The sequence below is a fragment of the Ixodes scapularis genome, unplaced genomic scaffold (genome assembly GCF_016920785.2).
Source record: "Ixodes scapularis isolate PalLabHiFi unplaced genomic scaffold, ASM1692078v2 PGA_scaffold1__304_contigs__length_218370807, whole genome shotgun sequence".
NCBI lineage: Eukaryota > Metazoa > Arthropoda > Arachnida > Ixodida > Ixodidae > Ixodes > Ixodes scapularis.
The window spans coordinates 112,546,730-112,562,755 of record NW_024609846.1 but is presented as its reverse complement, the minus strand read 5'-3'; the positions used below and the strand labels follow the sequence as shown (position 1 = coordinate 112,562,755).

At 43.6% G+C, this 16,026-nt stretch overlaps 1 protein-coding gene across 1 annotated transcript; it reads right to left on the bottom strand.

Annotated features, from left to right (window-relative positions):
• Positions 1-14,606, bottom strand: LOC8031595 (macrophage migration inhibitory factor homolog). The gene is made up of 3 exons (XM_029966508.3): positions 14,317-14,606; positions 4,373-4,545; positions 1-180 (listed from the first exon to the last, which is right to left on the bottom strand). Exons 1-3 carry the CDS (start codon positions 14,422-14,424, stop codon positions 114-116), a joined length of 348 nt encoding a protein of 115 aa, XP_029822368.2. The 5' UTR covers positions 14,425-14,606; the 3' UTR covers positions 1-113.
• Positions 14,607-16,026: the final 1,420 nt, after the last annotated feature.

Below are 16,026 nucleotides of genomic sequence, written 5' to 3'. Positions count from 1 at the left end.
TAAAGACCAAATGGTTTCTTTATTTCTCTTTATTTAATACAAAATTATACCGCCACCAAGAACAAAATATTCTGCATGTGCATCATTGCAGGGAGAGAAGCAACTGCTGCAAATCAACCAAATGTCTTCCCATTGTAGCCTACATCTGTTGCAGGCATATCGAAAAAGTTGATGTACATCCTGAAATATAGAAAAACAAAAATATATAAATTCTTTATGGTTTGCAATGTACTACAGTGGACTTTATTAGCTATGATATACGAGTTGTGACCACTCCGTACTAAAAGTACCCCACCGCAAGTGCTTCCCAAAACACTGAGCACATTTGATGCAGAAGTGAAGCTCTTCCACACTGGACTGCCACCTTCCCATCTTGTGCGGCATTTCTCGGAGCTAGCAGCATAGAGCAGCCACCAACAAGTGTGGCGCAGTGCAAGCATGTGCATCATATCAACATGGTATGTCTTGAACAAAGTAGGTTGTGGTCTTGAAAGGGCCCGTACTGACCAAGTAAGAGTGAAGGTCAGTGCCGACCCTTTCATAATTGTGTCCTGTGCATGCATGATCCCCCCCCCATCAGCAGATAATTCCTCACACATTACTTGATGCAAGTAAACAACAGGCGAGATAATACCCCGCACATGGTTTGATACTAGCAACAATCCACGTAAATGAATCCTTTCATATTTCACTTCACAATGCAGCTAACCCTATTCCAACAGGTTCTAGCGTATTTGGCAAACGCCACTCTCCGAGCCCATATCCACCATAAGCGTTCACTACATTGGTCACTAGGTGCTGTCTTTATTTGAAAAAGAACCATCTCCAGTCACACAAGCAGGTAAAACAAAACTTTAAAACACACCACGGTTGCAATTAATGTACTGGGCAGGTTCTTGAGTGAAGCATCTTTCAGTATACTTTATTGAACAAGGTTCATGGGTGATGGCTTCATTGAACATAATCTCGCTGATATGCCCATCCTTTGCAGAAGTAAGCAGTATAAACCCGCTCAAATATGCCACCCGTGAGAGGCAAACCCACTGTTGGCCTATACTTATCCCTGATTTGTCTCAGAATTTGATAAAAGCCAACTTCCTCGTGGCCCTCCACAAAACTTTGACATATTAGTTGCGAGCAAAATGAGCTTCAACTACTAGGTAGTTTACTCATGTGAAAGAGTATTGGCTTATCAAGTTACCTGCACACAAAAGTGCTACCAAAAGCTGTTACATGCCTATGGCTGCTACATGCCAGAGGCTAGTACTTCAAAAGACACGTTAAATTAACTATTCATAAAAACATTTGCTGAAGCGATTGGCTTTCCAGATACAGTAAGTTCTCTACTTGAGCAAACATCAGTTAAACAAATATTTCAGAATAACAAACTGTAAAAAAATCCCTGGCAGTTTTCCTAAGCATTCATGCAAAAAATGTTTCACAAATTAACAAATTTCAAAATAGTGAATATTTCAGTTCAACGAACTTCATCGGTGGACCCAGGATTATTTTTGCAATCAGTTCAACGAAGCATTCTGCTCTGCAGTGCTGGCGTAGCCAATGCCCGCCGCCCCGCCGCAACTGCCTCTGCAGCGGCAGAGTATCATCGCTGGCATTTACAGCGCCGCCGAGGCAAAGCGGCAGTGCGATAGACGAAAACGAACCATGTGAAGTATCTGTTTTTTTTTCGTCATCGGTTCCGTTCGGCCATCTTAGTTTTGGGTAACAACAGCAGGACAGCAGTTTGTGCGCCCACTTTCGTAATGACTAATGAGTATGATGAAGTGGAAGCGGTTGTCTCTATCCGACAAGCTCAAAATCCTTCAGCGCCTGGACAACGGTCAAGGGCAAGTGGACGTTGCGAAGGCCTATGGGATTCCACCGCCGACCTTGTCAACAATAGTGAAGCAAAAGTTGAAGCTTGAAGGAGAAACTGCGTTCAATTCCATCAGGAAACGACTCTGCACGGAATACGTCAAGCCAGTGAACGATGCCGTTGCGGTATGGCTTCGTTACAGCAACAAGTTGTACCAGAGGAAGTGCAAAAAAACATAGGCTCTCTGGACAGCTTTGTTACTTCATACGCTTTAAAGGTGTACTTGAACGAAATTTGAAACATACTTTTCGTTTTCAAAAATAGGCTGAATATGATCCACAATATCCGTAAATGACAATCACATGTTTGTATTTTGAGCCTGATGGCTGTGTTTTTCGTTATAAATGGCCCACTATGGCAAGCGCTCAGAGAGCAGCTAGCAAAGAGCATGTCTCATCCGGCGCAATCGTAACATAGTCTGGCTCAGGGTGAGCAAAGCTGCAGCGAGGCTGACGTCGTCAGGATGCCCAAGCCATTCCAGACACTGAAGCGATCGAAGCACGCCAGCAATCAGGCACCCGCAACTAACCACAAAGCTGCTTTTGTGTGAATTTTGAGTGACGGGTTAATCTTTTATAATCTTGTAGACGGAGAATAGCGACATCTGGGACACACAAAAGAGAGTCCTGTTGAGTGGGGAGTTCCTCCCTCCCCACTTCTCTTATGCTGGCCGCAGAGCTGTCGGGACGATGTCAGGTTCAAAGCATGTATAGTTCTTGGCGAGACAGTTATCGTCACTACCTGTCAAGGTTCCTAGATGGGCATTGCAAATGAGGCTTTAGCAACATCCAACAGGTGCTCTTTGCTAATCGTTTAATTCACTTTAAAATTTCTTTTCGTGTCTTTTTGAACAAGATATTAGTGTGTCTGATGTGATACTGCTCCTTTGAACACGTAGAGACAAAAAAAAATAACCAACGAAATTTCATTGTATCCTTTTAAGAGCACCGGTGCAAAACAAATTAGATTTTTTTACAAGATGAGAAAGGCAGCAACGTAACTGTTATGCACTTTGTATATATTGATGTGCATGACTCCATAAACTGTAGTTCACACTTTTAACTCAATGTATGCTGTACCCTATGCTGTGAAAGATTCTAGTGAACTTATTCAGTTTAGTGAACTTTCAGTTAAGTGAACTATTTCCTTGGGGGCCTTGAAGTTCACTCAATTGAGAGTTTGCAGTATACGGTGCCAAATGTTCTAACTTGGAAGAGGCCTGTTACCAGGCAGTCTCAGAAATGGCCTATTGAAGGAAAAACCGATTGCAACTAGCTATACATTCCCTTTGGAATCCCCCTCCCCAATGGCTGCCATAATGGCGGTGGTAAGGTACCTTCAGCTGCAGCCTAGCTGGCAGTCTCCTACTTTTTTTTTTTTTGTAGCTGCTTAGCTTTCGCAGGGGAGAGGCCGGCTGCCTGTATTGGGGGGCCTGGCTCTACACCCTTTCATTCGGGAACCTGTGTTCTCAGAAGCAGTACCAAGTGCTGGGCAAGGAGATTTTGCATTTCCTCTCGTCTTGGGAAGGGGGACTCGCCTAGTGGCCATGACAAGGTTCGTATGTGTCGCCACGACCTCTCTCGGATGCTTTTCTGACCTCTGCATTAGGGACCTTATGCCTGGCAGGTAAGATCTCTTTCCTGCCTTGCCGGAAGGGTGGTTGGGGGGGGGGGGGGGGGGGGGGGGGGGGGGGCATTTTGGATGGGGATATTAGATTTCTTTTAAAAGTGTTCTAATGAACGCTCTTAAACCCTGTCCTACTATGGTACGTTTTTTCTTCTGTCTTTGAGAGAAACAGTATAAAGATCATCAGCACGATGGAGGTTTTATCGAACCGAACCCGTGGCGATGTAGCCTAAACGTCGCGAACACTGCTGCGGAGATGTGAAACCGCGCTACTATGCTTGATGTCTCTCCTGGTTTAGATCGCCGCCGCCGCTGTAGAACCCTTTTGTAACTGCAACCAGTACCTCTGTTGGTAACTAAACCCCACAACATGACACAAGCTACTACTATCCACTTCAAAGATTTGAAGAGATGCTCGTTAACTTACTTGTCCTATTGGCTGCGAGATTCAACTGTCATGCATACTACAATGAAGAGCGAAAACCCACTTCTTTTTACCCTACCTTTGACCACAGCAAAGGATAAAAAATGGATATCAAGTACTAACTCAGCTTACAAGCTCATGCAATAGAAGAAGCTTCCAAATCAAAGGGCTCATGTTCATAGCCTTACCCTTGCCCGTGTTCTGCGTAATTAATATGGATGGTTAGCCTTCACCTGCTGTGCAGACATGAAAGTTTCAGTGTACTGCCCATATCCCTAGACTTGTGCTTGTTAATGACACCTGAACCTTAAGTTACCCCGAGTACTGGAGACACTATGCAATGCTATACATTGGGAACACCTGGTGGTCAAACTAGCCTCAACCAGAGGTGCGAGGCAACTGTAGTCTCACGGTTGGGTGACATCACTGCCAGTAGAGCTACATACCTGTCACCCTTGATGCCCAGTGTTTTCTCGACATGCTTGAAGAGGGCAGCTGAATGCTTCTTATTTTCGGCATCTCCAAGGCACCCGATGCTGTACAGGTTCGCAATGGCACACGGTTCGGTGCTGCCGCCGAAAGACATTTTTTGATCCGTGCTGATGTGGACGACCACATACTGGAAAGAGAAAAAAAACATGGATATATTCATATATGCATAATCAGTATTTCTAAGTAAATAAACCAACGAGTCGTAGAAACAAAATTTTCTTTGAATAGCTAACAATAGTATGCATGGTCATCACACTTTAAGAGATAAACCCTACATAGGACTTGCCCCGTGTCGCAATCTAGTAAAACAGCTTATGAACAAGACAACTGTATGCACCTAAATAGGGTGAATGTAGTATAATGAACAACCCTAAGGAATTCTGGTACTTCAGTAAACAACATCTGCATGAAAATAATCAAAATATCTGCCTTCCAGGTTTCCAGTGTTTGCCAAAACAGATTGCAGGATTCCAGCGTTTGCCAAAACAGATTGCAAATCGTTCTGCTGATTTTTCAAATTCTTGCTATTCCCTTGTGTAAACGAAAAGCATATATGGTGCCTTTGGAGCTCCGTCTAGTGTTTTGTCTTCATTTACAATTAATGATGATGAAGTTTTAGAAGCCATAAACAAACTTAAACCTAAAAAGTCTACTGGTATTGATAGCATAACTAGGATCACGGTAGGAGCTAGGTTCCAACCGTAATCATTATAGTTAGATCACGGTTGGAGCTGAACTCTGCTATCTGTAATTCCTAGACTCTTACGCAGGTTACTGTGATTGAAAATGTCCAAATATCTATCGACAAAGAGCATTTCTACCATTATGAATCATTGCTACACCAATTTTCATTGCATAAGCTGTCTGTGAGAAGGCAGTAGAGATTTTATATTATTGCACAAGGTAGTTTGTGGAGATGTGAGTTCGATGGATTTTGTTCAATTTATTTATTTCCATGTTCAAAACCGCACCAGCCAGAACAGATAAACTTTTTACCCAGCTGGTATGTCCTACGCATCACATTTATTGAGAGTACAATTGGCTTTTAATGCTGTTCGGGAATTTAACTTTGATATTTTTATCTCCCATCAGGACTTCATTTGGCATGTCTGCAAGTAGATGTCTTCCTTTTAAGCATAACAGTGCAGGTATACCCATAGAATCTACACCTTATGTTTCTTGTTTTAGATGTACTAATCACCTGTATACTCTTGTATTTTTATACATGTATAAATTCCACTTATGTTTTGCACACCACACAGTAGACCCTGAGGTTGTTTGTGGGCACCGGAAAAAATAAAGTTTATTATTATTATTATTATTATTTGTTCCGTTTTCAGTTTTTGTGAATGATGTTTCGGCTGTGATCCGTCACTCTTCCTTTCTACAATATGCAGATGACATTAAGATGTTTATAGAGGTACGAGACGAACGCGACTGTGTTCTGCTACAAAATGATGTATATGCATTCGAAAACTGGTGCAATCAGAATGCCCTAAAACTAAATAGTTCGAAAACTAAAGTCATGTCCTACACTCGAAAGACACATAATATTATATTCTCTTATGACATTCAGTCAGTTCTTTTGACACGTGTGAATGAAATCAAAGACCTTGGAGTTGTATTTGATAATACATTACGCTTTTCGAGTCATGTTGACCATATTGTGAGCTCAGCTTTACGTACGCTTGGTATCACGTGCCGCATTACTAAAGAGTTTAATAACCCTAGTACTTTTGTCACACTGTACAGTGCTTTATGTCGACCACACGTCGAGTATGCCTCTGTTGTATGGAATGGAATCTGCGCGACAACCTCGGCTAGAATCGAACGTGTTCAGAATAAGTTCTTATGTATCTACAGACATCGTTTCCCGTCGCGCAATGCGTCCACCTCAAACGATGATCCAGCAGTCCCAGTCCAACATAGCTTGGCATTGCCCACCCTGCGGCGTAGGAGAGAACATGCCGACATCCTATTTCTGTACAAACTTATTCATGGCATCACTGACTGCACATCATTGATATCAAATGTGCGTTTGAAAATTCCCGTAAAAACTACAAGGCAAAATGCATCCTTCTACAATGCTCCCGTAACTAATCTTCACGACCCCGTGTCGAGAATTGGGCACACCTACAATTCCTCTTTTACAGACTCTATTGATATATTTAACAATAACACACCGGAGTTCATCAGAGCGCTGAAGTTCCTCACCTAAATTTGACTTCCCATTTTTTTTTTTTTTTTTGCACCTGATTAAGTTCCTTAGAACCAATTTTTATACTCTCGCTTTCCTTTCCTTTCGCTATCGTGGTGGTATAGCCTATAGCCAGTTACAGGTTAAGAAGGTAGCGGCAAATGCCCCTCAAAGGGAATCAGATATCCCTCCGCCACCTTTGCATCCAATAGCGTCCCACCGTTTCCGTGACGTCGCGGACAACGCGCGTGAAGGGTCTCGCCTTTCTGTACATATTTGCTTTATCTTTCGACTTTGACTTAGCATTGTGGAAGCCACGAGAGGGAGATTAGAGTTCTCCCCCACCGACGGAAACAAATACAACTTTCGGGGATTAGCTTCCCCCCCGATGGATACAAAGGCTGCTTTCAGGGGCTCGGTTCCCTCTCCGATGAATACAAAGGTCGCTTTCGTAAAAAGTGGGATCGGAGACAAGTGGGAATCCATTGAAGCGGAACAAGGAGCGTTTCCAGTGAACTCTTCTTTCGACTGCGGAGAGATTTGAAAAGGGCGCATCACACTTGTGGGAGGAGCTTCTCCTACCTTCTTGACTTGTAACCGACTATAGCGAGTTTATGTGATATATGTGATCTTTTTTAAGTGTTTTATTGTTTACTGTTTCTTTGTCGTGTGTAGTGTTGATTTCCATGTTTCCCGAGTGCACCTGTACTAAGACCGCAAGGTTGTTCCTGGGCACTTCACTAAAAACATTGATTGATTGATTGATTGATTGATTATTATTATTATTATTATTATTATTATTATTATTATTATTATTATTATTATTATTATTATTATTATTATTATTATTATTATTGATCTTTCTCAACGCAGGCATCCCTGTGATCTTGGAGAGCTCTCAGTTGCAACTGACATGTGGGCTCCCTCTGCAGATCAAACATGCCACAATGTTTTGCTAATCCTTCCCTACTCGTTTCTTTGTTGGCATTTACTGTCGGTTTATATATCAAACATTTAGCCTATTTATATTGAAGCAGGGCATGCAAGCTACCAGTTTGCATACTTTTAGAAACCCTGGAACACGGCGATAGAAATACTTTAGTTGACACAACGCTGCGCCTCCGCCAAAGAGCCGCCGTGGCGAAGATCAGCCCACAGTTCTCTCTCCTGCCACCAGAGCACGGCACCAACGCCAAAACCATTCTTTCCTGAGCTGCAGCAGGCGATAGCGTGCGCTGGGCTGCAGTGCTGCATAGTTTTCTGCAGTTATCCTTTTGTTTCTAGTTGGCTCGAGCTTCCATAAATTCCCACCAATGGGAAGAAGTGCTTCGTGCCACTGTGCAACGTGAGATACAACACATGAACGGAAAAACTGTCCCTTTTCACTACTCCCAAAGAGGACCACTTAAAGGTATAACGTGACGCGATCCCACGCAAAGACCACCTGCTGCAGCTGCCAGACTTAGTCTGCAAGAGCCATTTTGAGTCAAGGTTTGCGAGTAAATTGTGGAAAGCCGTCTACAAGGTCCACATTATCGTGAGTGCCCAATGGAAAGCTGCTCCGGCAAAAGACGCAGTGCTAACAAAGTTTCTGGGCTACCCCTGCTACCTGACGAAGAATGCGAAGAAAAGAAAATAACCCGCGGAGTACCGCTGCCCACTTTCCAGCAAACGGCACCATGTTGCAGAGGAATGCTCGGGGTACAGTGACTTGGTGAATACTATTTTTAACACATTCAGTTTTACTTCACCTTGAAGTGCAAGCATAGTGCACCATTACGTTTTGTTAGTCAAATGTAGCCTGTAATTAAAGTAAAGGGTGTTTACTTTCTGCATTGTGTTAACAAATTTGTTTTCTGTTCAATGAACAAAGTCCATAGATGGAAGCTCTCCCATGCTCTGCCTCACTGTGTTTTGAAACCGGAACCAATGTTCAATGAGTCTTGTTACCAGGTCAACTTTATTGGAGTTTTAGTAGACATTTGGGCTTAATGAATTGATAAAAAATGTTGCACTCCACCCAGGGGTGGCCAAGCTGCGGCTCGCAAGCCGCATTTTGGCCACCCCTGGGTGGCCAAAATGGAACGTGTTTTAAATTGAAAGAGAGGTTGCGGTTCGATAGTTTTGGTGCTACTGCTACCTTACGTACACTTGGATTGCTTTTGACTTGGATAGATTGAAATTAGTTCGAGTTTCGTTTATTACTCTGGACAAAAATTTAGCGACCCCCCCCCCCCCCCCCTCTCAGCAGCTCTTGGAAGTTTTGTGGTTTTGTTTGCAGCTCTTAGGTCAGGTCAGTCTCGCGACCCCTGACATATACTATCATATCATAAAAAGTATGCCAATAATGTGTCATTTTTTTTCTACTTTCTTTTAGACTTGTTTGTGCAAACGAGAGAAGAGTTTTGCCTGCTGTGGAATCGGGGTGTACCTAATAAGCACATAGCATATTGTCGCCACAACAGGACTTCAGCATCCCATCCTTCGTGATCGATTCAGCGTGCTTTGCATGCCTTTAGTGAACTTGAAACCGAGGGCTTGCTGTGTCATAGTCCAACGTTTACAATTCCAGAGCCCAGTGCACAATCTCAACAACCCAGCACGTGCGCGTTTATCACTTTACATACAAAGAAAGCACGTGCCACATGCAAAAAAAGCCAAAAATGACACCAGTCAGAAGCCCTTCTTTGGAACGATTTATAGCCTTATATAACATCAGGAATAACCACCGCCGCTTCAAGAGCTATGTTTAACAGTCACATTCCGTTTAGCACGTTCAAAGCTTGGCTGCAGTTGCCGAACGGTCCACTCCCTGCATAGTTTTTGCAGGTCTGGACAACCATGACGCCATCTGGTGGCACGCATGAAAACCAGGGAGGGAAGTTGGACGCCTCCGGAGACGGCGTGTCTGCAACTTGGATTAGCATCTCAATATGATTGTCAAATGACAAGCCGTGAATACATTCTTGCTTCGACCAGAAAATTGCTGATCCACTTGCAGAACAAAGATGGGAAGGCTGGAAATATAAACAAAAGAAACTGCCTCCGTATACTTGAGGAGCGATATGTCTAGTTCCTTCTGAGGAAGATTGTGGTTAAGGAAAAAATAGAAAACTCACAACCATAAGGCCAGTCATGGAAACTATGTTCTAGGACAATACCTGCGAAAATAAACGGCCCAGAACAAATGTGCTGATGTGTCGAGGGGTCATGTGCGCGCTACTAACTTCGCGAAGTTCAAAATTCAAATCCTCTTGGGATGATAACTTTTAGTGCTTCATTTTATATTTAATATAATTCTAATCCATAATGAGGTTCTACAACCACATTCCACGACGATTTCAAGCTTTGGCAGGACAAGCGGCATTGTTACAACGGTTGCTGAATGACAGAAGACCCGGATATGTTTGAAACCGAAACCGCATCCCAATTACGTGATGCAGTGGAGTCCAACTAATACAAGGACTCCAATAATTAACTATGTTTTTATCATATCCATTTTATTATTTGCAGATTAAATTAAGTTGAATTATCTGTTCAACCTTTTTATATAGCTACCATGACGTTTTTTTGCACATGCTCCCGTAGGGTATAGCACGGTCATTACACAGTCCAAAAAACATGATTTTTAAACATGGTTTACGCACCAACTCATGTTTACAAACAGCTACCATGACGTTTTTTTGCAGCACGGTCGTTACACTGTCCAAAAAACATGATTTTTAAACATGGTTTACACACCAACTCATGTTTACAAACAAACCGGAGCGCCCCTAGCGGACGCCACCGGTGCCGCGCATGCGCGACGGAGGGTGGGCAAGAAGCTCACCGTCGCCCATAAACAAACCATTCAAATGCAATGTTGTTGGCATCGATGTGAGTCCCCGTGCTCTTTTTCGCGTTAGAATTGTTGATTCTACGTCCTCCTAACAATGTCCAACTACTTGAGTGGCTTCAGCAAAATTAACAAGGCTCGATTCACTGCAAAACTTCGCGTGAATAATGCGACGTGCGGCGATTGATTTCATGTGGACCCCGCAATGGGCGCTAAAGCCTAACTCCCACGATGAGATTCTGCTCTTTATCCTCAGTCACGACGCTGTTCAGGCTGCGAAAGCGTGGACGGTAGCTATGGTGAATGTCGATACTGAAAATCGCAAGTGGAATCGGACATTACAAGTCAGTGATGGCTATTGGTGACAACGATTAACATCTCCTTGTATCTGCTGTTTACACCGAGCCTACTTAACCCAACTAACCTTCAAACTTAAAAGTATTTTGAGGCCTGCACTTACTTCTTATGGCAATTACCGGGTCAACGTTTGGCTTACGTTTGGTTGTCGTCTGAACGTTTGGCTGTCGTCTGAACGAGCAGACGACAAAAAAGCAGACACGTTTGAAAGAGCAGACAACAGTTTGAACGCATGTGCAATGGTGTGTGGGCAAGAAGCACCCCGTCCCGCATCAACACACCATTGGAATGGCACATTGTCGGCATCTGTGAGAGTCTGCATACTCTTTTTCGAGTTGGAATTGTCAATTCTACGTCCTCATAGCAATGTCTTACCCCTTTAGTCGCCTGAGCGAAATTATCAAGGCCCGTTACGCCGCGAAACTTTGCGTAAATAGTTTGACATGCGGCGATTCATTTGCATGAATGCAGCACAATGGACGCCAAAGCCATGATGAGATTCTCCTAGCTATTTTTGGTTGTGACGTCGCTCATGCTGTAAAAGTGTAGACGGTAGCGGCGATGATCAATGTCGATACTGAAAATCGGAAGCGGGAACAGACCAAGTCAATCCGGCATAACAAGTCAGTGATGGCCACTGGTACCAATGATCAACATCTTGTATCTACTGTTTACACCAAACATATTTAAAAGTCCTTTGAGGCCTGCAATTACTTCTTATCGCAATCACCGGGTCAAAGTTTGGTCAATGGGCCGCTTTTGTTTGAACGAGCAGACGACAAAGAGCAGACAAGTTTGAAAGAGCAGAAAACAGTTCGAACAATCAGGTGGCCGTTTGAATTTGAAAACCCACTGAACCCGTGGGTTGGTCCGGACAACTTGGCGGTTTTCCCTCGTTCATGTTGGAACAAAACAAATACATCTGGCGACCACATATATCTGTGAATTCAACCCAAAGTGTTGCCAGCAAAAGCAACTGTAGTTCAACAACTTTTAGTTTGCCCTTTTCATGGCCGCTATCCACATGCTCGGTCGATCCGAGCAGGCAGGGAACACATTGAAACTGACCTTCAAACCTTTCCCGACTCTTCTGGCACAGCCCCCGTCGCAGCGTTTTGACAAGAAGCCAGATTTTTTGTCTGGTTTCTTCCAAAAGAATGCAGGAATGCATGTCTCATACGGTGACTTCCACCCACCGTCCCAGACCGGAAGTGCGTCCGACGCGCCACTACCGCGGCGTGATGTAACAGAGTTGAGTTTGTGTATAAAATTCAGATGCAATATTTCACCGTAATACTTAGGAATCAATGTCTTTCTGGATTAATGAATATAAGAAAATTAAAATCTGGCAGAGGTCAATGTCTTTCTGGATTAATGAATAGAAGAAAATTAAAATCCGACAAATACATTTTCTTTTTATGACCGCTTCAAGTTTTAAAATAGAAAATAATGTACGTGAACACTAAAAAATAGATGCATACGAAACAGAATGAAAACATATTAATAGATTCATGTTGGAGATGTGCTTAGAGCTAGTTTTTTCTGGCCCGGTTGCATCTAGGTAGCCTATTAATCTACCGGATAAAAAAGGTTAAAGCTTGGAGACTAGGTGATTCGTTTTAACCTAGACTTTATCAACAAAGAATGTGTTGCATGTCATTGACCAGTGCACACATTTATTACAACTTCTTTTTGAAGGCAACGTGAAGACATAGCTGGGGCAGGAGAGTCTGCGTTTGACGAGTCAACCCTCATGGGGCATTGAATCATAGAAATGGGTCAATGTCGTGAGGTACTTGATAATGGTATCAAGGAATGGATTAGAGAAACTAGCTTATGTATACCCTGTTGCAAATTGAGAAAAACAGGACAGGCTCCTCCTATGAAGCCCTCCCCTCTTTTCACTTAGCAGAGGGAATGAGGGAAAGGAGGCGAGATAATGCGAGGAGGGCTTTACGGGGGCAGCTTGTCCTGCTTTTCTTAACCTGCAACAGGGCATATCTCCCATTCAATTAGTCAAGCGCTTTGCATCGGACCTTGAGAATGGAATTAATAGGATTTGAAAATATTTGCGTCATCCACTTCTATCCATGCCTTCATTCCCCACATTTTTACGGCGACTTTGGCTCCACTGCAACATTATCAGTGTTGCCATTTTAGCGATTTTGTCGCTAGATTTAGCGATTTTTTATGCATTTAGCGACGGATTTTTTTTATTTTGCGGCTAGCAACTTTTTTGGCAACTTTGGTGTTCAACCGTAATCTTGTCATTTTGAACAATTTTAGAGATGCTCGCGGGCTAAACCCTTTTGCTTCTCTAGCCGAGTTTTCTTTGAATATATGCTCAATTTAGCGGCGCGCTTAAAAAAATGTCAACACTGTCAACTGCAGACCATCTCTCCTGCCCCACGTACCCACGTGCTCTCCGCCAAACGTTGAGAAGATTGTCAAACTGTTTAGGGAGGTGTAAGGTGGACTTAATTTTACCTGGGAAGTGCCTGTGAATAACTGTGCATTCAGTTTTTAGACATTTTGATCCTTTTTTCTGAAGAACATGTCCATTGGCAGTATTGTCCGCGCACTAAGAAAAGCCTTGTTTTGTTTGAAAGTGTTCACTCTAAACTCGTAAAGAGAAGTAGAGCCTTGACATGTCTAAGTGCGGCTCTGGAAAAAAGTTGCAATCACCAGATGAAAATCAGTCTTAAACGACAATCAAAAAGGTTAAGAGACATTACAAATAGTATTACAAATAAAAACCGCCCTAGTTGTTTTTCAGTGTAAGTTTAACCTCTCAAAATACCTGAGATATGATTATTCAAGGTTCACTTACTTTAACAGGGTTTAATAAGGTTTTGAAATTCAGCGAATATTTTAGCGACTTCCTGGCGAATCTAGCGACTGTTTAGCGACTTCCTGGTCTCAATTTAACGGCGCGCAAAAAAAAAAAAAAAAAAAAAGGGCAACACTGAACATTAGGTGCGGCCATGGCGAACGGCTTCAGGGTGCGAAGGACGTATCCGTTGTAGTACAAGGTGGAGGTTTACATTCCTTACATTGCATGTAATCTGGCCCTGCCTCGTAACAGCACACATGTATTCACACCCTAGACAATGATCAATTTGCTGATGGTTTCGGTTTTACGTGGCTTGACTAAATACTCTCCCACAAGATCCGTAGCGTTGGGGTAGTTTCGTTTGACAAGCGTATGGTGCTATACCAACGTTTGATTGGACGCATTTTGAACCGGATCACGCTAAGACACAACGGCAGTTGTCCCGCCTCCAGCGTGAGCTTCCCCACTTCCACTTGACTTCAGCAGCTCGTGAATTTCGAACATGCACGAGCAGCCAAAGCACGACGGAAGGCACCAAGCCCGTGCCGGAGGCTGGTCTTATTACGAGGGAGACGTCCTGCCCTTCTTGTGGCCGGAATGAGCGCTTCGTGCGATGCACAGAAAATAATAGAAAGCACGAAAACGAGTGAGCCAACGTTCACCGAGGACATCTTACCGAGAGTGGCTTTCCCAGTGAACGTGCGACGAGTTCGGCAGTTGTCTGCAGAAAGTCATCGGGAACTTTGCTGGCCGGAATGTTGGTGCTGATCGTAAAGGTAGGCATTGCGAGCTGGTTCAAAGGACGGCAGCGGACAAGTGCGAAGAGTTCGAGCCCTACAGCTTATCAGAGGTATGCAAGCAGTTTATCACTGGACTCCCTTTGCTAACCGCAAAACCGGCAAAGCGAGTGCAAGAAAGCCAAGAAACAAAGTAAACAAGTACATTTAAATTGGTTCAGCTCGGCCGCTAGGCTGGCTAGGCTTCGGCCTATATTGGCCGGTTGGATAAAACAAACTAAATGGTAAAGTTTGCGTTTAAAAGTATCCTCTGCACAAATGTAGTTCTATTTTCAAGTTTTGTTTTTTTGGTTTTTTTAGTGATTTTAATATTTTCGGTTGCTGACCGTTCGGCTGGGCCAGGGGGCGCGCTGGAGCGATACCAGTGGCGCCGCGCCGTGGCCCAAATTCGCCCTACTTAGCCGTTCGCATGGCCTCCGAGATCCCGAAGCGCGCGAACGCTTCGGGATCTCGGAGGCCATGCCGTTCGCTCGTCTCATCGCGCTGCCAGTTGCAATGGCGGACACCGCGTTGAAGCTTTCTGTCCGTTAAAAAAACTGATTTTTTTTTAGGGAGGCGAACCTCGACAAAGAAAGGTTGCCTGTGCGTCAGGTCTCCGGGGTGGAACAAATAATCCAGACATAGGAATATTTGTCGTTTGCGAAGTGTGTCTCGCAAGTGCAAGACAGCGTCGACTGTAACATCCGACTTGAGATAAATGCTCTTTTTCTTTACGGTTTTGCTAGCTCTTCAAAGTCCGGGCAATTCGGACAAAGATGAGGATGCAATATTGTTTAAATTGTCTTGTCGCGCGCAGCTGCGCTGTCTCATACACACCTTGAACTCAGGTCAGTTCTCGGAGTTACTGGCTGATGGAAGCATGCCGCGCCTGTTCTAATTCATTCGGATGAAGTTAATTACGAGGCATGTACAGCCTGATCGCAACACAGGGTCAAGTTCTAATAACAAACCGAAACGGTATGTCAATAAGGCCTCTGTTTTTATTTTGAGCGGGTCCAACAAAAATATATATATATTACTTCGCGCCGCAACACCTTGCTGTGTTTGCGCGCCTCTGTCGCTGCCGTCAAAGCGGTAGAATCGCAGTTCATGTACGTAATTGCGTCAGTAACCCACTTTTAATTTTATTAGTGAAAAGTGGGATCTCCAGTCGACTTGCATTTCCGTTGTAAAGCGTCCCCTTTTATTAACTTATTTTTATGTGACAACAGAATGATAATTTTGAACACTGTTCCGGTTCACAACAAATAAAAAAATTTTGCGTCACATTCTTTTTTTTTGTTTTTTTTTTTTGCTGTTTGGGTAAAATGAAACTTGATATTCGCGACTCCAGCGACCTATAGGGGGCGCCACCACCAAACAAACATGGCGGCTGAGTCCAGGTCGCGGCGGCTGGGCCGGGCCGCCTGAACAGGTGGCGCGTTCAATTTAACAGATTTTCTTTTGTTTAATGCCCAATTTTATAGGTATTTGAACTGAGACGGTTTAGTGTAGCCGGTGCAGATAAACTTGCAAAGCATGGTTTTGTTTTGCCGGTGTTTTTTTGTTATTTTCGTGTCAAACTTTCGTTTCGGAGATTTCGTTCAAAA